Below are 27958 nucleotides of genomic sequence, written 5' to 3' on the forward strand. Positions count from 1 at the left end.
TATTTTCACCTTTTTAAAGTAGTTAATAGTACACTGTTAATATTATTGTTGTGATAGGTTCGACTGGGTAATGTGTTGTACAAGACAGATGTCTGTAAGAAGTCACTTAATCCTCAGTGGAATTCTGAGTGGTTCCGGTTTGAGGTATGAAAAGTGTATTGTGTTTTTATAAAATATTAATTTATTTTGATTTTGTTTGATTTCTCAGATAATTTATTATTATAATAGACTAGTGGTATTCTATCATCAGTCATGGAAAACAAGAAGACTTGAGGGAAACAACGAGAATTAAGACCTGAATGGAAAAAAACAGGGATACGATCCAGAAGTTATGAATTAGACCAGGACAGAAACAGGATCTGAAAAATTCAATAGGAATGAAAACTAGCAAACCTTGAATAACGAACATATGATTTATGAAAAATAGAAGAAACAAGACTAGCAATCAAAAGATCAGAACCTGTTTTTTGTCATTTTATGGTTCTTGAACAATTTGTTGAAAAAAACTGTTCACTTTTAGACTGATGATGAAGAACTTCAGGATGAACCACTGCAGATCAGGTGATGAGGTTTTCCCATTCTGATTTTACTAAATCTTTGTATGTTTTTGTTGCACGCCAAGGTCATTTCCCCTTCAAAATGCAAATTTATGTCTGATGGTGGCCATTGCTTACAGGCCAGTTAGTTACAGATGTTCTTGCTGTTAGCTAAGTGTTGCTACAATACCCACACCTATTTGCCACTTTATTACTTTTCTACAAGAAATATTCTGTGTTGAATTGTGGAAAACAGATCAATAAATACTGAGTATCCATAAAGTAATATGACTGAGAATTAGACACCCCAGATAAACTTGTTTTAGATTGATGGAATGATGTACTCAATTGTAACGTCATACTGGATTCTGTGTGTGACTCTAATCAGTTCTTTGGGGTCTGGAATTTGGTTTATTTGAAGTCGTGACTCTGGATCTAAGAGAAAAAGGGGAGTGAGGCCGGGGGTTGGAATTAAGAACAGGACACTTTTTGTCCATTATTTTTGTCTTTCACTCTTTGTATTAGAAGAATACGTATATATGTGCAGGGTGCGAAGAAAGTCACTTTTACAGCTTGCCATTCGGGCTAGCTGTAGCTAGCATGCACTAGCCCAAACATCACTTTCACTAGCCCCAAAGGCTTTTTGATAAGCGGGTTTGATTACACAGTTCTTCTGTAATTTGAATTCTCAAAAAAATTCACTTGCCCATCGGGCAAGCTAGGAACAAAATTCACTTGCCCGATAGCAAAATCCACTTATTAAAGTCCCGGGCTATCGGACAGCACTTTCTTTGCATGCTGACGTGGTGGTCAGACCCTGTTTCAAGTGCATGGTCACTTACAAGAGCTTTAAGGCAGTAGAAAATTTCAGAGCGGTCATCCCAAAAGGTGTCGATATTTGCTTACAAGAGATGGTCATTTACGAGAGCAAATTGGTTATAGCTCACTGGTGCTGGTTGCTGCAAGAGATGGTCGTACGTGGAGGTTTGAATGTATTATTATTTATTATCCTGTAGCTCAATATTTTATAATCATTTTTCATCAGAATAATGGACTATGATACAGTGACTGCTCATGATGCCATTGGGAAGGTAAGAATGATTCTTCTTGCCACTTTCGTTTTGACTCTTTGATGGTTCTGTTTACAAGAGTTTTGGTAACCATTTTACAATACGTTTTTCAACTGCCTTGCTGATAGTGTTTAGATTCCCACATAAAGTATTTTGTACTTGGTTTAATATACGGTATGAAGTCAACTTAACTCATATACAGACATGTACCTTTGCATTAAATATCTTAAGAACCTTCCTGAGTCTTATTTAGTCCTATCATCCCAGGTGTAAGGGTGATTATCCCTCCTAGTGGTTGAATATAGAGTCCTTGAAAATTTCTCAACTCATACAGACCATACATGTGTCTTCAATTCATTTTTGTGACAGTTAATATAAATTGCTTAATATGTTTAAAAGAGTCAATGGGTTAATTGATGAAGGGGACTTTTTTAACTCCACTTCACCCTCAACTTCATACTGCAAAGAACCTTGAAGTGCTTTTTAACTGTGTGAAGTTTCCTGACTCGACTTTCCTAATTGGGAGAGCTTTCACAGGGCTGACTTCTGACTGAGAGATCATTTGACCACTGAATTAATGTGAAAAACAGCCTGCTAAATTGGTTGAACACAGCTAGTACACACACTGAGATATATAGTAAATGTTAGAACTATTTACAATCAAAAATGGTGCAATTAAAGGCTGTTTTTGTTTTTTACTTACTTACTTACTATCCTGATATTTTGTTTCAGGTTAACGTCAGTTTAGGTCCTCTTCTGACTCAGGATCCACCTGGAAGTATTGATGGCTGGTTTCCAATATATGACACTATGCATGGTATATATCCTGACTGGGGAAAAGTAGATCTAGCAGGGGTGGGGGGGGGGGGGGGGAGGGGGGTGGCGTTGGAGCCTTACTCACCTCTTATTTCCAGACAAAGCCAATGCCTGTATAAGAGAGAATGCAATTGGATACTTTGTTTTGGTTAGAGAGCAGGCCCATCTTACCTTATCTGGATGTGCCATTGAAAGGTACTGTGAATGAGGTGGGGAGGTAGTATTTGGGCTCTAGGCTAGGCACGTTATATCTCCGTAAAGGAGATGGTCTTGTTCTGGACTAAAAAAGCCAAACGTTTGCAAACTGTTTGAGTTTGTATGATGCGCCCAGTAGCCCTCTCTATACATTGGTCTGTTAAGTCTTCTGTTACATCTGCTAGTTTCTTTGCTTGTATCTCAATCCCACAACCTATCCTTCCATCTACTACTATTGCCTAAGTAATATTTATTAATTAATAATCAATTGATTGATTTATTCTTTTGCTCATTTCACTTCTTTTTTTCCTTCCTTCATTCATTGACTCTTTTAGTGATTCATTCGTGAATTCGTCTCAGCTCATTCATCCATCCTTCCTACTTCAAGTTATTTGTGTCTTTGTTCCATCAAAATAATATATAGATTTAACCAGGGCTAAAAAGTGAAGCTGCCATTAATAAATTTATTATTTAAATCAAACAATAAACTTGTATTCCACAAATCAGTTAACTTTAGGGCAGATTCATATGACTTTTGTGGGCGAGGCTAACTGATTTTAGAGAAAAAAATTATTTGCAAACAGTCCAAGAATAAAACAAATCTGTCATGTTGAGATAATGGTCTTATATGTACACCCCAAAAATAGCAGTCATGCACATTTGATCACAGTAGATTAAGCCTTGAAAACAAATTCTTCCCTAACAAAATAACCCTGTCTCCCACCTACAGCGCCTTCATAATATAAGGTTAATTGGGAAACCCCAAAATAAATTGTTCCATATGATCATAACATTACAAGTCATCACCATGTGTTAATTTGTTTTTGTCCTCTATAGGTTTTTATTAAACTATTCTGATTTTTCTTGGTTGTTCAACAATTATTATGTCCTTCAATTTGTCCATCCATCCATTCATAAATTATAGTTAAACAGATAACAATGTTTGTTTCGCTTGTCAACAGGTATTCGTGGTGAGGTTAAAGTTAATGTCAAAGTGGATTATTTTATTGATTCTAACAAGTTTAGGCAGAGTTCCTGTGGTGTACAATTCTTTTACAGTAAGTACAATTGAACAAGATTCACTTGTGAAATTTATTTTGCTCTTGCTGTGTACACTGTACTTTCAAAATCAAAATTTATATTAGTTCTTTCATATTTTTTTAATCCTCTTCTCTCAGTAAACTTTTATCCTTGATTGAAAGTTCATTTGGCTTGTTTTTTATTTTCAGCTTGTTCTGTTCCATTTGGTCATAAAGCCATTTTCATTCATGGCTTTGTTGAGGAACTGGTGGTTAATGATGACCCAGAATACCAATGGATTGACAAGATTAGAACTCCTAGGTCTTCTAATGAAGCACGACAGAGGCTTTTCACCAAACTTTCAGGTTTTTGATCACATCTGTTTTTCTATCTGATATTTATTTTTCTACTACCAATTTTTTTTTTAATTTGTGAAGTTAAACGTTCATTCATTCATTCATTCATTCCCAACCTATGAGCTGTAACCATGGGGAATCCCTAATCTATCTAGTGCTATAGTTTGTCTAAGGCTTCCTCGGCACCTCCTTTTGAAGTTGATCCTTGTTTATAATTAACCAGTGTGGGCTGTAAAGCCGGAAAGTAAAAACTGAAAGATAGGTAGAGAGTTCATTAGAAGTCAGTCAGTCAGCAAGTTCTGGAGATAGTTATTCTTCCCGTTTTATAACAAAAGTGCAAGGTGCAGGTTATTTATCAGGCGCAGGTCCACACTGGTTTCCACCGTTTTACGGAAATTGGTCAGATTTTTCTTAAATAGATATATTTTTAATAAATAAAAAACTTTCCAAGTTGCAAGGCTTTATCCAAGGTAAATGGAACTGGCCAATATCCTATCTGAGTGACTCGGAACCCCGAGAAAGGAGATTTTAGGGAGTTAAAATCTAAAACATTTACCGGGGGAGCATGCCCCTGGACCGCCAAGAAGCTTGCATTTTCGGCACTCGTTGAGGAAATCGGTCAGCATTTATCCTAGATCCGCACCTGTTTATGATTGATTGTAAATTTCCAAATGTATTAGGAAGACAGTATCTATGTTGCAAGTAAAATCTGTTCCCAGTTTAAACTGTTATTCAACCTAGCTTAAATATGGAATTACAGTGACTTTTCCTTGGGGTGGAGAGTAGAGTGGAGGTTTTTCTGGAAATTTAAAAACTAAGGTAATTTGCTAAAATACAAGTACAACTTTCACTGATCACAGATACTCTTTTTACTTGCCTGACAATGAAAATCAGAAACCCTTCATGTGAACATTTAAATACACCACACATAATGCAGTACAATAAAAATTGTCCACTGTTTCTATATAGTTATTTTATTTCAACCACAACATTTTCTCGCAACCAACAGGAGAGCTTCAACGAAAAATTGGTCTGAAGGTGTTGGATGCTGGGGGAAATGCTGTTATTGGGTTTGTCTGAATTTTTTTAAAATTTGTTTTTGGTGACCAATTCATTTGTATTATTTATAATAATATAAGGAGTAGTCTAGATGGGCTTTTGATTATTGAGACTGCATTTCAATGAGGATTGCACTGTTTGATGTTTAATCTTGGTGGTTTATACTATGAAGTACAGTCAACTCTCTTTATAGCGGACACTGAGGGACCTCAACTGAGTTCGTGTCCACACCACCGAGAGTCGGAAATAGGGGGAGTTTATTTGTGTCAAATCTCTGTAATTTATCTTTGCCTGGGATTTAACTTCTGTCTGTATTATTGGGCTATCCATTATAGCTGGGTGTCTGCAAGGCAGGAGTTGACTGTATTAGTAAAATGTTTTATATTACACTTTTTTATTAGAACTTTGAGAGGACAGTATGTCTTTTTCTATAAATTAATGTACGCTTGGTTTAATGACAGTAATAGCTATGACATCAATCATGTGGTCATTGTCAGTAGTCCTGACTCATGATGACTTGGCCAACACACAGAGCAAAGTTTTGAACTTTCACTAGGCAAAGTTTTAGCACCTTGATCTTTGATCACTCCAAATTTTAGATGTCATTTGGTTTCTGGAAAATTAAGTGGGAAATAAACATTTTACATACTAAATTGGAAGTCTGTTTTCATTGGATCACTCTAATATTGATTCCAAATATTTTTATTCATGACAATACTGCTTTTAATGTTAAATTTTTGCTGTGCCATTCTTTTTTTGTCTTGACTAGCTATCGACAGTGCTTTGATTTGGAAGGTGAATATGGCATTGTAGTAAGAGGTATAGGAACTGCCGTCACTCTGGCAAATGCACTCACAGCAGCTGGTACCTCTCGTCCTTCAACACCTGTTCATGTGCTAACATCCTCTGGAGAAGTTGGTCCTGGCAGCATCGTCTCTGATTCAGGGTGCAGTAATTTACTCAATATAATTATAATTTAGAATTGTTGTGTAATTATGACAATAGAGAGATTTTGATTCATGTTTATGGCACACAGCAAACATCAAATTTTTCGAAATAGGAAATGAGTAGATAAAAGCTGTGCAAACTAATATCATTCTTTTAGATGAAACTCATGTGAAACTACACTTTTTTGTAGTAAATATTTTTGTACGTATATGATGAACAGTAATCAGTAAAAGGAAAATCTGGTCACGTGATACATATTGACATTTGCTCTTTGCGGTAGAGGTAGGAACACAGTATAGGTGACAAGTTGCAGGAACAATTCATGGCGATGGATCACTCTGTGTGTACAGGCTGGGCGACTAGTTACAGCAACACATCACAGCGACAAATTGCTTCTTAAATTCATTTGAGGCCATTTTCAGATGAGAAACTTCAACTGCACTGCAACGGAAGTCACCGAAGCAAATTTCAAGACAAGTGCTTGTTTGTTTACCTTTTAATTATTCGCAAAAATATTTTTTTGTCTACGGTGGATGACCAAACGTTTTCCATTTTCGTTTCAAAAGCGCAGAATGAGTACCGAATTTTGACGTTCATTCACCTGAAGTTGACTTGGAAATCATAAGTTTTAGGCATCCATTTGGGCTCCTTGTTTGAAATTTTGGTCACTCGCGGGCAAATTGTAGGCACCTTTGGTGACCGGGCACCCGTTAGGCAGCAGCCTTGATCATTATTGTTTAAACAACCATGATGGCAGTGATAGTGAAAACCTCTGTGCATTAAATTGAATATTTCGTCCACAGATTTAACTTTCCAGACACTGTACAGTCCTTGCCAGTTCCACCCAGTAAAATTATGGCTCCAAGTTCTCGTAGACGAGTTTCATCATCTGACTCTGATCCTGGATCAGAATCTCCTCCCAAAGGTAAACTGCTATAAAGGTTGTGTTTACGCTTGGTGCTTTGGCAGTGCCTGAGTGTCGCACTCACTGGTTTCGTATGTGAACACACACCTTTTGAAGTAGTACATGCCAGGGTTGGGTCATGGTTGCAGTCCCAAGTACAATGTTGAGAACAATACTTTTTAACTGCGATGATCTTCCTTGCATTATTTCTTCATTATTCCGCATTTCCTATATCTAACAATTCATATATTCATTATTTCACCTTCATTTTTCTGGTCTATATACGAACCAATTTAATAACCAGCTCCCAGTTGTCTTGGTAGCTCATTTGGTTAGAGTGCTGCACCAGTATTGCAGAAGTCAGGGTTCAAGTCCTGGCAAGCCTGAATTTTTTGCAGGCCTTCTTGTCGCACTTCAATGGGTTACGTCTTTAACTGCGGTGATCGTCTTTGCATTTATTTCACTCATTGCCAGCCAGTAACTGCCAGTGTTGGCTCGACCATCATAATCTCTGGATCTTTTTCTTTCTTTTTTTTTCAGATCGGGTGACTTTGTTAGCCAGCAGTGTTGGAGTAGACAGTGGTAGTGGCAGTGCTAGTGGTACTCCTTTTCCCAAAGCCAAAGTTTGGCAAGTCACCCAGAAACAGAAGACAGTTGATGACTTAGTAAGTGTTGTAATTAATTGTCACTTGGTCAGCTTTCCAAACATGTTTCTTAAAGCTTAACTAGTGTGTTTCTGCGAAACAGGAATGATGTGATTTACGGCCAAAAAAAGTGCGAATCGTGAATAAATCACACTGCTGGGAGCAATTGCATCTTGTTCACTGTCAGGTTCAAAGTAAGGATACTGACAAAAGTTGAGCTTAAAAAACGATATTATTCTCTATTAAAACATCGTAGACGTATCAATAGTTTGTAAACTGTTGTGAAAAAATCGCCGAAATCGTGTTAGTTTAGTTTTGTGGAGTGTGTAAGAGTTATGAGAATAAACACCTCTTACTTATTGTAAAAAAATTGTAAATTGCTTTTTTACCCACAAAGCACTTAAGAGTTCATATGAACTCGTTTAAACGTGTCCGTGCGTTCCAGATCGAATTGGAAGTTGGAAGTGTTGGTTTTTGAGGAGAGGGGAAAACCGGAGTACCCGGAGAAAAACCTCTCGGAGCAAAGGAGAGAACCAACAACAAACTCAACCCACATATGGCGTCGACGCCGGGATTCGAACCCGGTGTCACGGCAGCATTGCGCGTGACACTGCGTGACATGACAGAAACTTACGTTGCGGTGGCCTGGGACCGAGCGGTCCCGGATGACCACGCTAGTTGAACGTTTCGGAACGCTTTTCGCTGTGTTAGTTTTTAAGTTGAACATTCTACGGTTAAAAGGAATCAAGGAACGGATTAAGGACTAAGGTTTATGTCAATAACGGAACAAGGACACAGATTTTTCTTTATCGCATCGCATCGCGTCGCATCGCATCAGTTAAGCCTATATTGCACTATCACGTTCACATCGCATTATCGTATCACCGAATCAAGACATTGTTCACAAGGAATCGTTTGCAAGGAAAATCAATGGTAGCCATTGACAGCGTGTACATGAATTTCTGTGGATTAAACTAAAGTTGTGTTTACATTGTACGCCTCATCGATTTGTAAGGTCCTGAGGCAGTTCTGCCGCCTCATTCGTAAAGAAAAATCTGTACATCGGCGTTCTGCGTGCTTCGAAGGAGTTATTTGCTTAATTTACGTTAACTTTGTTTGGATTTTACTGGATTTGTGAAAGAATTGCGGCGGGTTGATTCGCTTCACTTATGGCCGAAACTAGTTCCCAGGATCACACGGACGACTTTAATGTTCCAGGCATCCTTGAGGATTTCGAAGAAGAAAACACAGACAGAAAAATGGAAGAACCATTTCTGAGTCAATCTTCAAACACTGGCGAATTACCAGATTCTCTAGGCCCGCGGAGACGAAATTTGACAGAAAAGGGTCAAGAAGAAAAGCGCAACAGACTAAAACGGCAATACGCAAATGCTTTCCGATCTGTATCCAGAAAGAGAACTGAGATATCCCAGCTAATGGTTGATGTTAACAACTTGCACCTCGTAAAGGACGAGATAATGATCTTGAAGGATCTTATCGAACAGTACAGGGAAGCCTTTTCAGCTTACTATGAAGAGTTAACCCAGGAAAAGGATAAAGACCATGAACATGCCCATTACAAGGATAAGGTCGAAGATATGATGGCATATTTACACCCATTACACCCTTGGATATCACAGGCTGAGGCCCGCTTGATTGATCAGTTAGATGGAAGAAGTAGCAAAGGATCTGAACGATCGTCTAAGGCAAGTTCAAGGTTGTCTGCAAGAGACCGAGAGAGAGTCCGTCTAGCAGAGTTAAAGGCTGAAAGATTGATGCTTAAGCGGAAACAGGCTCTTCGTGCTGCGGGAGAAGAATTGGAACTTGAAATGGAAATAGCAAAAACCGAAGCAAGGGAGAAGACATTGAGTGAAATTGATAAGGAACACGAGGCTCCCCCACCTCCACTTGGCTCAAGTCCACCTTCAGTGGCTGCCTCCTTTACACCTATTGTGTTAAAGTCTGCAGCAAAATCGTCACCTGACAACGTTACTGTGAGTCGCAACCCGCTTGGCTCCTCTGCCACCAAAGAGATGACACCAGCTATAAATACGGAGGTTAGCAGCTCCCCCAAGAATCCCAAGGCCGCAGATTTCAGCCCTGGCTTGTTTGCAGATGGAATTTCATCGACACCGTTGACTGGTAACGGTCTCCGGGAAACTTCTAAGGAAAGCAGTCATGGAGTCTCTGAAGCTCGATCACCTCAGTTAGCAGAACGTACCTTTCAGAATGTTATCGAGTTACAGCAGAAGCAAAATGAGACAATTATTGCAACACACCAACAGTTAACAGCTGCTATGACACTGCCTCAACCAACAATAACTAAGTTCACAGGTGACCCAATCGAGTACAAGACCTTTGTTATGGCCTTTGATACACGTATCTGCTCCAAAGCATCTACCGGTTCTGATCTCTTGTATTATCTAAATCAGCATCTTCAAGGTGAACCGGCAGACCTTATTCAAGGATGTCTACACATGGACCCTGAAGCAGGTTACACGGAAGCCAGACGACTGCTTCAGAAAGAATACGGTGACCCGTACAAGATTTCCACTGCTTACCTCAACAAAATCATCCACTGGGCTCCTGTTAGATATGATGACAACCAAGGCTTGAAGCGACTGTCAATATTCTTGACAAAGTGTAACATTGCTATGAAGAGTATTTCATACATGCGTGTGCTCGACCATGCACCAAACATGCAGTCGGTGGTCTCCAAGCTTCCGGCCAACTTGCAAGCTAAATGGAGAGATCAGGTGTTAAAGAAGAAGAGAAGGGAGGACGGTGTAACGTGTTTCGCAGACCTTGCCAAATTTGTGGAGTATGCGTCAGAGTCTGCCAATGACCCGGTGTTCGGCAAAGAGGCCCTTAGCAAGAGTAAGGAAGATGTTAAACCCAAAGAAAAGGAACCGCCCGGTAAAGGAAAAAGGGCCACCAAGGAAACCGGGAATTCCATGGAGACCAAAGGAAAACAGTTTTGTGACGACACCACTTGGAGCCGTCGTGCCTCCGGCTGTATACGGGGCCGGGCCTCCAAGTAACTATGGTCGCCCCCCATGTCACCTTTGCAACCTTGCTCATGATTTGGATGACTGTGATTTATTCAACAAGAAGACGCCAGAACTTAAGAGAGCCTTCCTGAGAGAAAGGAACATGTGTTTTGGATGTTACGGAACGAACCACATCTCAAGGAACTGCCCAAACAGACGGAAATGTAAATTCTGTGGACGACTGCATCCCTCAGCCCTTCACATTAGTGGATTCAAAATTCCACCAAGGGACAATAGTAAACAAGAGAATGACAAGGCAGTGGGCAATGCCTGTACCAACCTTCAATCTACCTTCTGTAGTACCGCTAGATCTGCAGAATCAGTTGTGCTTCATGCCATCCTACCAGTACGTGTAAAGAAGAAAGGCAGCGACGAGACCGTCACCACTTATGCCTTCTACGACAATGGCAGCAGCGGTTGCTTTCTGACTGAGAGTCTTAGAGAGAAGATGAGCGTTGATGGCAAAAAGACGCAGTTACAGCTGGGCACTATGCATGGCCAAAGCCTGATATCTACCACTGTTGTCTCTGACTTGTTGGTGATGGACATGGAAGGCAAGAATCCAGTTGAGTTACCGCAGTCTTACACGAGATTCGAGATACCAGTGACCGAAAAGCAGATTCCTACCCCTGAAGGAGTCAAACGGTGGGAGCATCTTCGCAGTGTTGCTGAGAAGATACCAGAGTTTATACCGAACTTGGAGATTGGCCTATTAATCGGCAGTAATTGTCCTGCAGCTATAGAACCTCTAGAGGTTGTATCAAGTGATGTCAAAGGGCCATATGCAATGCGATTGCGCCAGGGCTGGACTCTGTCTGGGCCTTTGTATGTGGAGAACGTTTCAAGTCCTGGCAATGTTACTTGTCACAGAATCACGGTACGGGAAGCGGAATCAGTCAAAGAGGTGATATCACCCCAAGCTATACAGCAAATGTTTGAACTAGATTTCAACGATCACAAGTCTAGCCCTGATGAATACGGCTACTCCCAAGAGGACAAGAAGTTCATCAGTAGGATAAGGGAAAACGTCCACCTTCGCGACGGCCATTATGTGATACCATTGCCATTCAGAGACCCTCAGGTGACAATGCCAAACAACCGAGTTCAAGCGCTGAAACGAGCAACTTGGCAGAGAAAGAAGATGTTACGTGACGAGAGCTATCGAGATGACTATGTCAACTTTGTGAATGAAATGATTGCAAAGGGTTATGCACGACGAGTGCCAGATGACCGTCTGGAAGCTGGCCCTGGCAAAGTATGGTACCTGCCACACCATGGTATCTACCACCCTAGGAAGCCCCAGAAAATACGTGTGGTCTTCGACTGTAGCGCTAGACACGGAAGCACTTCCTTGAACGACCAACTAATGTCAGGCCCTGACCTTACCAACTCTCTGATTGGAGTTCTTACACGCTTTCGCCAAGAGCCCGTGGCATTCATGGCGGATATAGAGGCGATGTTTCACCAGGTTCAGGTGCCCGATGACCAGTGTGACTTCCTCAGGTTCCTCTGGTGGCCCGATGGCAATCTGGAGTTGCCCATCCAGGAATATCAAATGACGGTGCACCTCTTCGGAGCGGCTTCATCCCCAAGCTGTTGCAACTTTGCATTGAAGGAGACTGCTAAGGACATGGAACACGAAAGTGGTCCACTTGCAGCGGATACTATCCGCCGAAATTTCTATGTAGATGATTGCCTTCGTTCAGTTAAAGACGAGCAGACAGCCATTGAGCTTATCCAAGGTCTATGCCAAGCATGTGAGCATGGAGGCTTCAACTTAACAAAATTCACAAGCAATAGTCGTGCTGTTCTGGAATCCATCCCAACGGAGAAGCGTTCTAAGGAAGCTAGAGACCTTGATCTGGGTCACGACCGTCTACCTGTTGAACGCGCCCTTGGGGTGCTATGGTGCGTAGAATCTGACGTCTTCAAGTTTCGTATAGTTATTAATGATAAGCCGCCAACAAGAAGGGGCATCTTATCTGTTATCTCATCAATTTATGACCCACTGGGCTTTGCCGCGCCATTCACACTTCCGGCCAAGAAGATACTTCAGGACCTTTGTCGTGAAGATATCGGATGGGATGACACCATTCCTGATCAGTACCAAACTAGATGGGCCAAGTGGCTAAGCGAGCTTCCTCTGCTAGAGCAGTTCAAGGCAAACAGGTGTGTCAAGCCGCCAGAGTTCGGAACCGTGACGTCCCAGCAAGTACATCTCTTCTCTGATGCAAGTTCCATGGGATATGGAACTGTTGCTTACCTACGGCTGTGTGATGACAGCAATCGCGTTCACTGTACGTTCCTAATGGGGAAATCACGTCTCGCCCCTATCAAGTCAGTCACAATTCCGCGTCTCGAGCTAACTGCTGCTACCATATCCATCCGAGTTGGAGAAATGTTAAAAAGAGAGGTAGATGGCGACCCAGAGTTTGTGTACCATACAGATTCCACCACTGTGTTGCGCTATATCGCTAATGAACGACAGCGGTTTCATGTTTTTGTTGCAAACCGGGTGCAGCTCATCCGCGACCATTCACACCCGAATCAGTGGAAGTATGTAGCCACTAAGGAGAATCCGGCAGATGATGCTTCAAGGGGCCTTAATGGACTTGCTCTTTTAGAAGGGCAGCGTTGGTTAGAAGGTCCAGAATTCTTATGGAAACCCGAGAACGAGTGGCCGCAACAACCATCCACGTTGGGCCAAGTCCCAGATGATGATCCAGAAGTAAGGAAGGTAACGACAAGCAGCGCGGTCAGCATTAATCAGGTGGATAACACCACAAACAAGCTGATCAAAAGCTTTTCTGATTGGCATCGTTTGCGAAGGGCCGTAGCTGTGTTCCTGCGAGTTAAAGAGACCTTGCGAAAGCGGCGTAACAATCGTTTAAATGTCAAGAATGGAACCACAAGTGGCGACAGAAACCTTGCAGACCAGAGATCGCCTGCAACGACCAAGGTAGTCAAGTTTAAGAGTGCCGAAGAGCCACACTCGCCTCTTGCTGTACAAGATCTAGCGACAGCTGAATTGACTATTCTGAAGTTTGTTCAAGCTTCAGCCTTTGGCAAGGAAGTCCACGCTCTCAAGGAAGGCGAGAAGAATAAGCTGCGAGGGCAGAAGAAAGGAGGTATAAAGAATGACAGTCCTGTTCGTCGCCTTGATCCCTTCCTGGACAATGGTGTCCTCAGAGTTGGAGGTCGACTCAGACGTGCAGATTTACCATTTGAGACAAAGCACCCAGTCATTTTACCAAAGAAGAGTCATGTTACAACTCTTCTCATCCGTCACGCTCATAAACGGTTGGGCCACGCTGGACGTAGCCACGTCATTGCAACCCATCGAGAGAAGTATTGGATCATCAAAGTTAACGCAGCAGTGCGCCATGTAACCTCAAAGTGTGTCTTCTGTCGCCGCAACCATGGCAAGCCAGGCGAGCAAAAGATGGCTGATCTACCCAGGGATCGCATCTCTCCAGCACCACCATTTACATACACGGGCGTCGACTACTTTGGCCCCTTCTTAATTAAGGAAGGACGCAGGGAGGTGAAGAGGTATGGTGCCCTCTTCACATGTTTGGTCAGCCGAGCAGTCCATATTGAAGTCGCAAGTACCCTCGAGTCAAGTTCATTTATTCAAGCACTTCGGCGCTTCATAGCACGACGTGGTCCGGTGAGGGAAATGAGAAGCGACAACGGTTCAAATTTTGTTGGCGCACACAATGAACTGCTCCAAGCTATACAAGAGATGGATCATGAAGAAATCCGAGCCAAGCTACAGAGAGAGAACATTGATTGGACCTTTAACCCACCCGCCGCTAGCCACATGGGCGGCGTGTGGGAGCGTCAGATCAAAACTACAAGGAAGATTCTTGCTGGCCTAATGGATGAGTACGGTCATTGTTTGGACGAAGAATCATTCCGCACCCTCTTGTGTGAAGTTGAGGCTGTTATCAACTCTAGGCCCTTGACGACAGTGTCTGGAGAACCTGACGATCTTGAACCGCTTACTCCCAACCATATCCTGACGACCAAGTCAAATGTGATACTGCCACCCCCAGGGAAGTTCCAGAAGAACGATGTATACATGCGTCGTCGGTGGCGAAGAGTGCAATACTTGGCAAATCTATTTTGGACTCGGTGGAAGAAGGAGTACCTCGTTGTGATGCAGGAAAGGCGCAAATGGCAACATCCTCAGCGAAGCCTGGTAGAAGGGGATGTCGTGATAATCCGAGAAGAGAACGTCCCACGTAATGCCTGGTCGTTGGCCCGCGTTGTGCGAGTAGAGCCGGACGCCCAGGGCCTTATCAGATCTGTTGTCGTCAAAACACGAGAAACTACGCTTAGAAGACCAATCAACAAGCTTGTCCTAATCCTGCCCAAAGAGGAACAGGAAGGAGATCAGGAGAAGTAAACGCCCCCCGGACGTTTAGGGGCCGGGAATGTCACGGCAGCATTGCGCGTGACACTGCGTGACATGACAGAAACTTACGTTGCGGTGGCCTGGTACCGAGCGGTCCCGGATGACCACGCTAGTTGAACGTTTCGGAACGCTTTTCGCTGTGTTAGTTTTTAAGTTGAACATTCTACGGTTAAAAGGAATCAAGGAACGGATTAAGGACTAAGGTTTATGTCAATAACGGAACAAGGACACAGATTTTTCTTTATCGCATCGCATCGCGTCGCATCGCATCAGTTAAGCCTATATTGCACTATCACGTTCACATCGCATTATCGTATCACCGAATCAAGACATTGTTCACAAGGAATCGTTTGCAAGGAAAATCAATGGTAGCCATTGACAGCGTGTACATGAATTTCTGTGGATTAAACTAAAGTTGTGTTTACATTGTACGCCTCATCGATTTGTAAGGTCCTGAGGCAGTTCTGCCGCCTCACCCGGGCCACATTGGTGGGAGGCGAGTCCTCTCACCACTGCACCACCCTTGCTCCTTCTCCGTTTGGGCTACTATAATTAAATAGACGTCCATGGCGCCTGTGAGATCGATCATTTACGGTATGTCTTCCAGAGATTACCATGTTTTATCTTTAATATTTTTTTAATTTCAGGAGTTTCCATTTTTTACTATCACGAAGTTCCCTCCTGGATTTTTAAGACACATCGGAGGTGTTGTAACAGCAAGATCTGTCAAACTATTGGACAAAATAAATCATCCAGGTATTAATTGAGTGAGAGTCCAAGTTTTCCATATGTGATGAAACTGTAGCACTATACTAAGAGGGTCTACTAAGAAGTTAACCCTTTCACTGCCAGAGTGTTTGATAGAGTTTTGTAAGGTGACTCTAACTTTTGAGTCTGAGGACGAAATCCTATGATGTGACCTATCAAATGAAAGCTCTCTGCCTGTACTTTCACATGATACTATTTGTTTCTCAAAATTTTGGAGAACAAAGTTTGGAAATTTGGTCGAAATTTGCCTTTGGCCACGTTTGGCAGTGAAAGGGTTAAAGAAACTCATGAGGTTCCTCACCACAAGAAGGTTGAAAAATTGGCTCGGTTCCAGTTAGCTCCGTGCAAAGACCGCTAAACCTAGTAGAATCCATAGCCAACGCTTAAAATTGGTGAACATCGAATGCACTATACGGGTACAATGCCAACGATCTTTCAAAAGACCTAATGTCACTTCCCATCATACATCCAACCTCGTTCCCAGGTTCTCTCTCCTAGAGAACCCTGGGAACGAGGTTGTCATACATCACGGTTAAACATGAATCTTGAGACAACAAATACAGGCCGTCAGTCAAATAACTGCAAGTATGTTACCATGTAAACAATTTATTATTTTGCCAAAACTAAAAACGGGATTTTTAGGAATGAAGGCTATAACTACACTACTACACCAACTACAGCAACTGATCAGTTCACCTACCTTTCCAGCTGTGTCTTTTTATTACCATTTTGATTTATACGGCGGCATTTTAACCAAATTTTTAGATAAGCAACGGTCAATTTTCCTATCTCTTCTTTACTAAAGCTAGCACAAGGAATGTCCTCTGGAGTAAGATCAACTTGATAGTCCGCCATGTTAGTTATTTTAAATTTGTCTCGAGGGCTATAAAGCCTCACTTCCATGCAACTTCCGTTTTTTTCTGGAATCGGAGTATTCGTTATTTTTTTCTTTGCTGGAAGTTTTGTGTTTACAAGTGAGAGCCTCTCATTATTCATTTGAAATATGCACAAATGCTAGCTATTGTTGACCACGAAAATATAAAACTCGGAGACAATACCCGGAATAAAGAGAGGCTCTCACTTGTCTTACAATATATCAAAAATCTTGAAACTCAAAGGTCATATGAAAGGACGGTTAATCTCAAGAATCTCAAATTTTTGAAAAAATCTATCGAGCGGTTTAAAAATTATTTGCTAGTTTGTTAAAGTAGACCAAATGTTTACAAAACCGCTAACAAGAGCGCCTCGATACCTACTAATCAAACTCTTCTTTCTAGCAATCGGCTAGAGCTATCTCCATGATCTTTCACGCACGTTTTTAAAAAGATTGAAACTTCTATGAGGTGAAATTGCATGTCAAGAGCGCTTCGTTTTCTACAGATAACGACCGAACATCAAGATTGTCCATTTTTTACTGTATTTTTAACCACAAAAACTTCATCCCTAAAATATCTCAATAACGCTTTGACAGATTTCTCTTAAACTTAACGAACATCAAGGCCGCTATTGGAGAAAAAAGCTCTCGTGAACGATTTTGGAAGAACAGTTCCTAGTTCCGAGAAATACGGCTGCAAGTAAAATAAGTCATGGCGTCATCTCGTTGCTATGACAACTCCGTTGTCAATGTAACCCTGATCATTTCAAATTTTCATCCTTATCTAATACAGCTGTGGTGGTAATTTTTCCAAATCTTTGTTAACCGTGACGTAGTTTGCTCAAACTTGGGAGGTATTGACGCTAAAAAACCCTATCGAGCCACCTTAATACAGCTTGGCTTTCTCTTATTTTGTGTCAGATGAACCGGAAACAAGGGACGCTTGGTGGAGTGAAGTCAGAATGGAGATTCGATCCCACGCCAGGGCTCTTGGCTGCCATGCAGTTATAGGATATTATGAAATTACAAGCATATGGTAAGCGTAATTTGTTTTAAAACTTTTTATTATATAGAGACTGATGAATTAAATACCAGGAATTTTCCTTTTACCAAAAAATCATATCCTCATCGCGCAGTGAAGATACTATTTTTATCTTTCACGTGTGAGGATATTGGTGTCGCCATGGTTACTAACATGATTAGCCAATTACAAGAGAGATTTTTGACTTTTTGGAACAGAAAATATAAGTATTATTGTCTTTATTTCTACTTTATAACATTATATCCGAGTTTCATAACATTTTTGTGACAAGCATTTTGCGATAGGTGACCACTTTAATTGTACTATTTTGCTGTTTCGAAAATGAATAAAAAAAAAGTTAACAATAGTAATAATAATTTATGAACTTATTGTGCGCAGCTTAACATGAGAATGATCAGCTGCGCATTACAACTACATTACTTAAAAGAAACAAATAAAAGATAATGCATTAAAAAAAGTAAAATAAAATAAAATAAAATAAATAAAAAATAAAAAGAATATATATGCATGCAAGTAAGAAGTGAATATAAAATTGCTCACCAATATAAAGTTTTAAAAAGATAAGTCTTAATATGCGCCTTAAAACTGTTCACATTAGTAATCGCACGAAGTTCTTTTGGAAGAGAGTTCCAGAGCCTTGGCGCTGCTACCATAAAAGCTCTATCACCTAACGTCTTCGATCGAGCAGCTGGCATAGAAAGTAAAATACTATCTGAAGATCTAAGGTTATATAAGGACGATTTAAATGTTAGTAAATCGCAAAGATATTTAGAATCAAGGCCGTGAATTGCTTTGAACGTAATAAGCAGTATCTTAAATTCTATCCGGGCTTTAACAGGAAGCCAATGCAGACCACGAAGAAGGGGTGAGATGTGGCAAAACCTAGGGGCATTACAAACTAGCCTGGCTGAGGCATTCAAAACTCTCTGCAATTTGTTAAGCTGGTAGTTGGGCAGCCCATACAAAAGACTGTTACAATAATGAACACGAGATGTAATAAATGCATGGACAAGCATTTCCGTTGATTCTCGAGACAAGTACTTGCGAATGCGTTTGATATTATGCAAATAGTAAAAGGCAACACCACATAACTTGCTAATATGAGTTGACATAGTGAGCTGCTGATCAAACCATGAGCCTAGGTTTCTAGCTACTGTTACAGGACAAACATCAGTCGACCCAACCCTAATGCAATTGATGTTAACCTTGGCCAGCTGCTGCCTAGTACCTATAATTAAAAATTCTGTTTTATCATCGTTTAACATAAGATTATCTGAAATCATCCAACTCCTAATGTCACTTATACAGTCAGTCATGGACTTGATGGCAAAATCAGCATTCGCAGATCGATTGGGGCTGAATGATACATACAACTGTGTATCGTTCGCGTAGCAGTGAACTTGTGGGAGGTGGCGTTCAACGATCTGAAACAGTTTGCGCGTGTAGATAGTGAAAAGCAAGGGGCCCAAACATGAACCTTGAGGAACACCTTGTTTAAAAGGAAACTGATCTGAGAGACTACCATTTACAGAGACACGCTGGAACCGGTCAGATAGATACGATTTAAGCCTGGCAAGCGCATTGTCAGTTATTCCCAAATCAGACTCAAGACGACCAATCAGCTTATCATGATGTATCGTGTCAAAAGCTGCACTTAAATCTAATAATACAAGCAAGGTGACATGTTGCTCATCCATAGACATCAAAATATCATTTTTAACTTTAAGTAAGGCCGTCTCCGTGCTGTGTTTCTGTTTATACGCCGATTGAAGCAGAGAATGTAAATTGTTGGCAGTCACATGCTCCATAAACTACTCAGCTTCAGCCCTCTCCGACAATTTAGAAATATAAGAGAGGTTACTGACTGGACGGAAATTTTTGAACGCAAAGTCCAAACCAGGTTTCTTGAGAGATGGCAACACAAGCGCCTCTTTCCAGGCCTCAGCAAATCGACCGGTGTCAAAAGAGAGGTTGATCAGCTTAGTGATAACTGGCAATAGAACATCCAGCAACTTGAGAACAATCGGAGTGGGAATGGAGTCGAGTTGACAAGATTTACCCGCTGCACTACTAATCAACATGCGCACTTGTTCTTGAGAGAGAGTCCTGAAACCGGTAAACTGTTCTTTCAGGCAAGTAATGTTAGTAGCAGGTAGAGATGGTACGGATGGTGTAGATAAATTAGCCAAAGACGCGTTTATTTTCTCAATCTTCTGTGCAAAGAAATCTCCAAAATCATTGGCAAGCTGAACAGTGTCAACACGAGGAAACGATGCAGTGTTGGTGTCACACAACAGGGACTTTGTAACATTAAACAGTTTTCTCTGATCAGAACTGTTTTGCTGGATATGATTGGTGTAATAATCACAGCGAGCTTGGTTCATCAAGTATATTGCATGGTTTTTCTTCTTTTTGAAAACACTTAGATCCTGTGCTGATTTAGAATAGCGCCATTTCCTCTCAGCTCTCCGCCTCGCCTTAATAGCATCCTTAATTTTGTGGTTAGACCAAGGCACACGCTTCCTATTAGCAACAGACTTAGTTCTCAGGGGGGCATATTTATCAAGTAACGACGACAGTGTGGAGTTGTAGCAGGAGACCATCATATCCAAATCCGTAAAAACATTGGTACACAATTCAGACGTCGTTAAATCAGCTCTGAGTGCATCCATGTCAATAGATTTTAGCTGCCTGTAACTGATTTCCTTAACAGCTGTACAGGGTTTCACTGAATCAAGTTGACACAGTACTGCGGCATGGTCAGAGATAAACCGATCAATCATCGGGGCAGACTTAATAACCTGATCATATTGCCTGGTGATCACCAAGTCCAGGGTGTGGCCACCCTCGTGGGTAGGACCAATGATATGTTGTTTTAGGCCAAGCGACGCCAGCAAATAAAAAAATTCACAAGCATCAGAATTGTTCGTATCATTAACATGGATATTAAAGTCACCCGTAATGATAAGCGGTTCTGGTGTTAGAATGATACTCTCCATGTATGAAGCAAAGTCATCAAAAAACGTTTTCAGAGATAGCGGATGCAGTTTAGAGTAGGGTGGACGATAGATAATTGACAACCTAGCGCGAAACGAGTTGGTATTTAAGCTCCATTCTGAGAACTCGAAAGAGGTTTTCTCACCCGCATCAATTTTCGACACATCAATGTATTCTCTGAACAGCAAACCCGTACCACCACCCTTGCGGCCAGACCGATTATGGTGTAGAAACTTGTGTGTTTGAGGTGGAATAAACTCCAGTTTTGCCACAGTGTCATTAGCAGTAAGCCATGTCTCGGTGAAAGCAAAGAGATCAGCCCCTGATGTATAGATATAATCCAAAAGGTCAGCCGACTTCGATTTAACTGAGCGAACATTTACTGAACATAACACCAGAGGTGAAAATGAAGATTCTTGAACAACAGCTGAGTCCTTTCTCCTTTCAACATAGGTTAAATTATGCAGATTCACACCTCGGCAAGACAACGGGCGTGAAGGAAAAAGGAAGGATGAATTTGCATAGCGTTGGATTCTTCGATTCCGACCTCCTCTTCGACCTCTAAATTTAAAAATGCCGCATTGCTTGAGAATAAAGAGGGTTGTTAACGTAGGGAAACAGTAATGCTGTCGATATTCCAGAAGTTGATGACGAGAATACTGTAAAGTTAACGTTGATCTTGGCAAGTCAGCCATCAAGTGATACTCAACATTAGATCGCTCAGCATAATCATACTGAATCTGGTCCCGGATTAATTTCAACATCAATAAAAATAGTGATCTCAACTGTAGGATCACGACCAGGAACAGCAAGAGTCGTATTTCCACGCTTCCCCCAATTTATAGCAGCAACTCGTAATTTGTGATGAACTTTCGGCGTAAGCAACAATTGTGTTAAACCACGCTGAAATCGAACAACGGCCAAGAAATTGACATCAAGATCAGGAATCCTAATTCGTAGAACCACAGGAGAAAGCATGTCGTTTAACGAATGATCCTGAGTGGTTTTTAAAGCAAACCAAACATACTGGAGCACATAAATTGAAAGAAAACTTAGAGCAATTCGAGCACTGGCAGCCATGTTGGGGCCCTACACAAATATATAGTTGTGTTTTAGGTAGGAGTTTCATCAGTATCTATAAAACAAACAGAACATTACATGGCCGCTTGGGGATCCGAATTTTATCTTCTCGTGCTGAAAGTATCTCTCACGAGTGAGCGAAGCGAACTTTCATACTATACTTTCAGCACTCGAAGATAAAATTCGTATCCCCGCTCGGCCATGTAATATGCTCTATATATTTTCCTCTGTTTATTGACTTATTAAATTCGCTTTTTTTCTATACGACTTAAAGTGCGACTACTACAACAGGGGCCTTTTAGACAAAGTTGACAATTTGAATATTGGTAGCAAATGTTTTCAAGAAAGCAAAATTCATCATTAGTTTTTTTTTGTCCGAAATTTGAAATTGAACGCCTAGGAGACAAACCGTTTTTTGTCACAGGTAGTTACGTTGTCATCTACCAGCTTTTCTTCTCTAACACTGGCGCATTTTGCAATAACACGCGTCCTCAATTTTAAAAAAAGCTAAGTGAACGTTTATGTTTTTCACCTCCGTCAATCACTTTAACGGACCTCTCGATTACCCCCGGTTTATCGATTTATTACGCGTACTTGATAGCCTCTGTATGTGAATATTCCTGTAAGCGGCCGTGAACACACGCCTCACGATGCAGTCTTTTCGTTTGTTTCAAGGCTCTTTAAAGCTGATACCGTCGTAGACGATTGAATGACTGCTGATAATTAAGACAGAATAAGAAATTTAGAAATTTGTCGAGATCAATGTCAAGTCAAAGTTAAATTTTAGTTGTTGTTTAGTTGTTCCACAACATTATTTTCTTGCTGAGGCAGTTCGTTTCTGTTAGCCGGATTGCCATTGTTGATCATATTTCCTTGCTCATCTTCTTCAGCTTTATTACCGACCACATGTCTAACAGCGTTGGTCGCTTTAAAAAATCGCATTTCTATTTGTTCAGCCTGGGCAATGTTAACAGTTCTAAATAATAAGTCGATAAAAGCGACTCGAAACTGTCTGATTCTTACTGAATAGATGATTGGGTTGAGCAATGAGTTCATGAAAACTATTGAGACAGAAAAAGAGTGAAGCAAATACCTCGCCTCCGTTTTTACCTCTGTGCCCAACCTCGTAATCACCAGAGTAGAAACGAACCCAGAGAGAAAACACAATAATAACACAGCAAGAATGATGGACGTCAGTTTAAAAGCCTTCCTGTCTCTCTCAAATTGCTGCCTTGCCTCTTGGGTAACTTGCTGCGACGCCAGTTGTTTTTCATGTCTGCGAGTTTCGCTGTAAACTGTTACATGGCAGTAAGCTATTAAGCCAATCGATAAAATAATGAATATTGAATTTGTGCGTGAAATGAGAATTATGTCAAGGACTGAACTTAGAACTCGCTGAAAGACGGATAGGAGCCATATGAGAGCCGAAGCAATCAGTAAACGACCTTCGGTGACGAGCGTAATGTAGGCGAAAGGATGTTTCATAGCGAGGTACCGTTCTCCGCTTAGCAAAACCATGTGTAACAGCGAAGCGCTAACTAAAAAAATCATCACTGGTCTGAGAAATCGCCATGCACAATATGCCGAAGGCTGGTTGAGGCAGAATATTATTGAAACTATCGTGAAGGAAGGTTGAGCTAGAATCCCTACTGAGAAGTCATTTAAGGCTAAGAGCGCCAGTAAAACATTTGATTTGTGGTCTCTCAGACGGGGTGTCATCTTCACAGAGATCATCACCAGTGCGTTCAGAACTGCTGTGAGAGGAAAGGTGAGAATGTTGACGACGATAAGGAAAATAAGAAAAGCTTGGCCCGGAGGGGAAATCTGTTGTAGATTTTTGGCCAACAACAGGTCAGTGACCGGGTCAGCCTTACATCGAGCAGGGGTACTGTAGGTGGAATTCATCGCCTATAAGACCACGACAGTTTTCTGTGACTTACAACGTACTTTGGCTTTGGAAGTGTTTCGCGAAATGTGTTCGTGTCGTCAGCAAAAATACCCTGACTTCCTATATATACACCTGGCATTTTGTGTTTTTTTGTTTACTACTCTTAAAATCTTCATCTTTAATGACATTAGTTATTCGCGGTTATTTGCCGACATAAATTGATAACCTTGTCATGAAATCTCATAAAATAATGAACTGGATAATTCCCTAATGAATGCCTACAAAAGCCGTCACCACCGCGCTTTGTTTTAACAACCCTCACTTAGCCTAATAATTAGCAACCAACACAATCTTTTGCTTGTAAAAATATATACAGGACTAAAAAAAATTTTTTCTCAAATGTTCCCGTCTACTGCGTTCTTCTCTAAGTTAATTTCCTGATAAATGGGAAATAAAACAAACTGTTGTACTTACCGTTTTGTGAAAAAATATTATACAGCTGAATAAAATAAGAGGAACATTGCTTCTCTTAGACTATGATAAAAACAATATAACTGAGATCAGACAGCTGATGTTAAAAGTTTGCTGAATACGGAGATCGAAGTTTAAAAAGATAAAACGGCGTAACTGGGAAAATTCATTAACCGAAACAGCGGTAAGAATGGAGGAACATGAAACAGTGTTCAGAAGTCCGATTCAAATATTGACCATCAAATGATGTTTGGAATAGATTGACTGTTCTTACTGAAGTTTGTACAATTAACAGCTAAAAAAGGCGAGCTTGCTAAAAAGTGACGTGTGGAACCAGTCATGGGAAAAGGAAAATTTTATGTTTTTGGATGGTTAACCTACCTGCATTTTCTTTATTTCACGTAAATAAAAAGTTGGGTTTTTTTTAATCTTGACTAAGCGTACTTTTGGAACTATTTGAACCCATAATCCAGTGAATTTGAAATGAATTTGAAACTTATTTATTTGTTGTTGTTCTTTTTTCTACTCTCGATTTTCCTTGAATTTCCGGGGAGGTATTTGAACTTACTCTGATTATATACTCTGATTATTATTTTGAAAGCACATTTCCAATTTTTTTTCAAATTGAGATTGTTTTTCTTAGTAATTTTCTGATAATACCGCCCGCCAAACTGATCGTTCACCTTTGTAAAAATTAGTCACCAAAAAAATACGCCAAAAATACGCATGTGCGTGTACTGACAGGACGTGTCTTTTTACGCACTCAGTTACTGGGCAATAGACACGTCTCCATACTACCTTCCTCGATTAGCTCCGCTATTTTGCAGGTACTCTGTATTTGTAATTTATTTATTGTGAATGTAAACAAATAAAACTTGAGAAAACTGAAATGCGGGAAAATAATTGACTTAACAGTAGAGCGGAAAAAACGCGATGAAATCAGAAGCCGCTAACTGGGAGCTTTCACAAAATAAACGAATTATGGAGCTTGTCTCTTATTATAGAAAACCTGTTTCGGTGTACTTGGCTTGTCAGACTTAAATTCATTACGAACAAATTATTATTATTATAATATATTAGCCATAAACAAATTCCCTTAAAAACAGTGCAGCAATAAATTTCCGCTGTGTTTATAAGTACATGGAAGTCAGCACAAAGACCTAGCTCATCAACTACGAAATTTTCCTGTTTTTCGTTTTAGTAGATTATAGACATTGTTTGCGCGCTTGATTTGGGTCACTTATGAAAAAAAATATCTCCACGACTTCCCCAAAGTGATCTGCTTCATTTAACATCAAGCCTTATTGTTTTCCTGGAGCAATTTTACAGATTAGTATCTCCTCTTTTTAAATCCGGCATAAGCTGAGTATAAGTTTTATAATTCGAGAGTTAGGCGTGCTGCAAAATTTTTGATTGTAAATAGCTTTAAAAAGCGTCAGTATCATGGGCTCAAACGAAACAGAAACGGCGACCATCCTTTCAGACAAAACCATATGTGTTTTATTGCCCATGCGAACCCAGCTTTTTGTTTGGGATTTACTTGACAGTTTCTTGGGTTTTTGCCCCTGTTGCATCTATAATCTCTCCAACTGTGGTTCTTTTAAACGCGCTAATAATCATAGTAGTAAAACGAAGGAAAGAACTGCATAGAGCTTCCAATGTCTTGCTTTCAAGTATGGCCTTTTCAGATGATCAAGGAGGAAGTTAATGGGCCAAATATTTAAACGTAGTTTAGCCAGTGTTTAACAAAACCGCGTTTTAAGTCATTTCAATTTGCCCAACGATTGTATCTAAACATCATTTATTGTGAACAGTTTTATGAAAGCATATAGAGAAGACTAAAAAAAGCATTTATCTTCTTAAAACAACCCATGCACCAAAGAAGAGATCTGGAGGTTCAAAGATTCGCTAAACCGCGGCTTAAGTAGGACTTCGTTTAAATATTTGGTCCTATGTGTACCGTTATCTGCTGTCGTTGAGATCCTCAGTCAGTATTTGATAAGAAACTAGTAGTCTATTATCCAGTACTGGCTGACGATCACTCTTTCGATTTGTTCGATTTTCCAGCTGACAATGATTGCGTGAGATAGGTACGTAGCCATTCGAAAATAGATTGCCTACAAAGTGATTGTGACTAAAAGCCGCCCTCAAAAGCTGGCTCTAATCTGAACTTGGCTATCAGCAATAGTAACGAACTCCGCTACCCTTTATTGTAATTACGAGGATCATGAGTGAAAATGCAATAATTTTAGCGGTGGAGATTTTCATCATCGTTCTGTCAGTGTTGGTAATGTCTACCCTAGCTCTTATCATATATTTTTACGTCATGGTGAAACTTGGAGTTCGAAAACGTAAATTAATCAAATTTGCCAAGCCAGCGAGTTAGCGAACGAGAAACTTGGACACAGAGTAGCTATGACCACTCCTTTAGTTACGATTGACCTGATTCTTTCCTTGTAAGCCCTTTCACAATGATAAATATCCTTTAAAGTGAAGGTGAAAAAGAACATACTAATCCGCAGCTTTTCTCTTCTGTTATACCATGTTTTAGTGCGCTTGTCCGGAAACTGGTCATCTACAGACTTTCAAAAAAGTCCTTCGTCCGATTTATTATGGCGCGGGACCTTTCCGTGACTTCATCGCTCGCTTGTCCGCTTCACAGCCTAAAAAGCTCGCTCTGCTCGCTAAGAAACTCGTGCGGTCGACTTGTAGCAAATCTGGGTCGTCCATTGAGCGAAAAATTAAACATTGAAGGAAGGTTAACAACAACACAGCCAAGAAAATAGTTAACTTTAACCCAAGATTGAGTCAAATTTTATGCATTGTCTTCTTTTACTGGAATATGTAACTGAAGCCTTACAAAATGCTGTTGCATGAGCCTTTACTCTTAGATACAGTTATGATAACACAAAGTGTTAGTCCAAGCAATGTATAGGAAGGTAAATACAAAAAGTGGAACAAAATTTTAATCCTGGATTAGCGCTAATCGGCCTCTCAGGAACCAGGTCCATATCATGGACAAACCTGAAGATGATTAAAACTGATCGCAATGGAAGTTTAGCTGTTCAGCTTTACAATTTTATGATATTTTTTTTCCTTTGTGATTTTAAGTTTTTTTCCTGTAAGCGGGCGTGAACACACGCCTCACGATGTAGTCTTTTCGTTTGTTTCAAGGCTCTTTAAAGCTGATACCGTGGTAAACGATTGAATGACTGCTAATAATCAAGGCCGAATAAGAAATTTAGAAATTCATGGAAATCAATGTCAAGTCAAAGTTAAGTTTTAGTTGTTGTTGAGTTGTTCCACAACATTATTTTCTTGCTGAGGCAGTTCGTTTCTGTTGGCCGGATTGTCATTGTTAATCATATTTCCTTGCTCATCTTCTTCAGCTTTATTACCGACCACAGGTCCAACCGCGTTGGTCGCTCCAAAAAATCGCATTTCTATTTGTTCAGCCTGGGCAATGTTAACAGTTCTAAATAATAACTCGATAAAAGCCACTCGAAACTGTCTGATTCTTACTGAATAGATAATTGGGTTGAGCAACGAGTTCATGAAAACTATTGAGACAGAAAAAGAGTGAAGCAAATACCTTGCCTCCGTTTTTACTTTTGTGCCCAACCTCGTCAACACCAGTGTAGAAATGAACCCAGGGAGAAAACACAATAATAACACAGCAAGAATGATGGACGTCAGTTTAAAAGCCTTCCTGTCTCTCTCAAATTGCTGCCTTGCCTCTTGGGTAACTTGCTGCGACGCCAGTTGTTTTTCATGTCTTCGAGTTTCGCCGTAAACTGTTACGTGGCAGTAAACTATTAAG

The 27958-nt window shown here is 40.6% G+C and overlaps 1 protein-coding gene across 1 annotated transcript in view; it reads left to right on the forward strand.

Moving 5' to 3' along the window:
* Nucleotides 1-27958, forward strand: part of LOC140941850 (C2 domain-containing protein 5-like) — an 85070-nt gene that overhangs the window by 1213 nt on the left and 55899 nt on the right. Inside the window, exons 2-13 of the mRNA XM_073390855.1 lie at nucleotides 58-144; nucleotides 521-561; nucleotides 1582-1627; nucleotides 2339-2423; nucleotides 3580-3675; nucleotides 3847-4002; nucleotides 5003-5063; nucleotides 5822-5998; nucleotides 6804-6925; nucleotides 7445-7569; nucleotides 15666-15774; nucleotides 17582-17696. Coding sequence (XP_073246956.1) covers nucleotides 58-144; nucleotides 521-561; nucleotides 1582-1627; nucleotides 2339-2423; nucleotides 3580-3675; nucleotides 3847-4002; nucleotides 5003-5063; nucleotides 5822-5998; nucleotides 6804-6925; nucleotides 7445-7569; nucleotides 15666-15774; nucleotides 17582-17696 — 1220 coding nt within the window. The remainder of the gene's footprint in view (nucleotides 1-57; nucleotides 145-520; nucleotides 562-1581; nucleotides 1628-2338; nucleotides 2424-3579; nucleotides 3676-3846; nucleotides 4003-5002; nucleotides 5064-5821; nucleotides 5999-6803; nucleotides 6926-7444; nucleotides 7570-15665; nucleotides 15775-17581; nucleotides 17697-27958) is intronic.

This window comes from Porites lutea, chromosome 6 (assembly GCF_958299795.1).
Source record: "Porites lutea chromosome 6, jaPorLute2.1, whole genome shotgun sequence".
NCBI classification, from domain to species: domain Eukaryota; kingdom Metazoa; phylum Cnidaria; class Anthozoa; order Scleractinia; family Poritidae; genus Porites; species Porites lutea.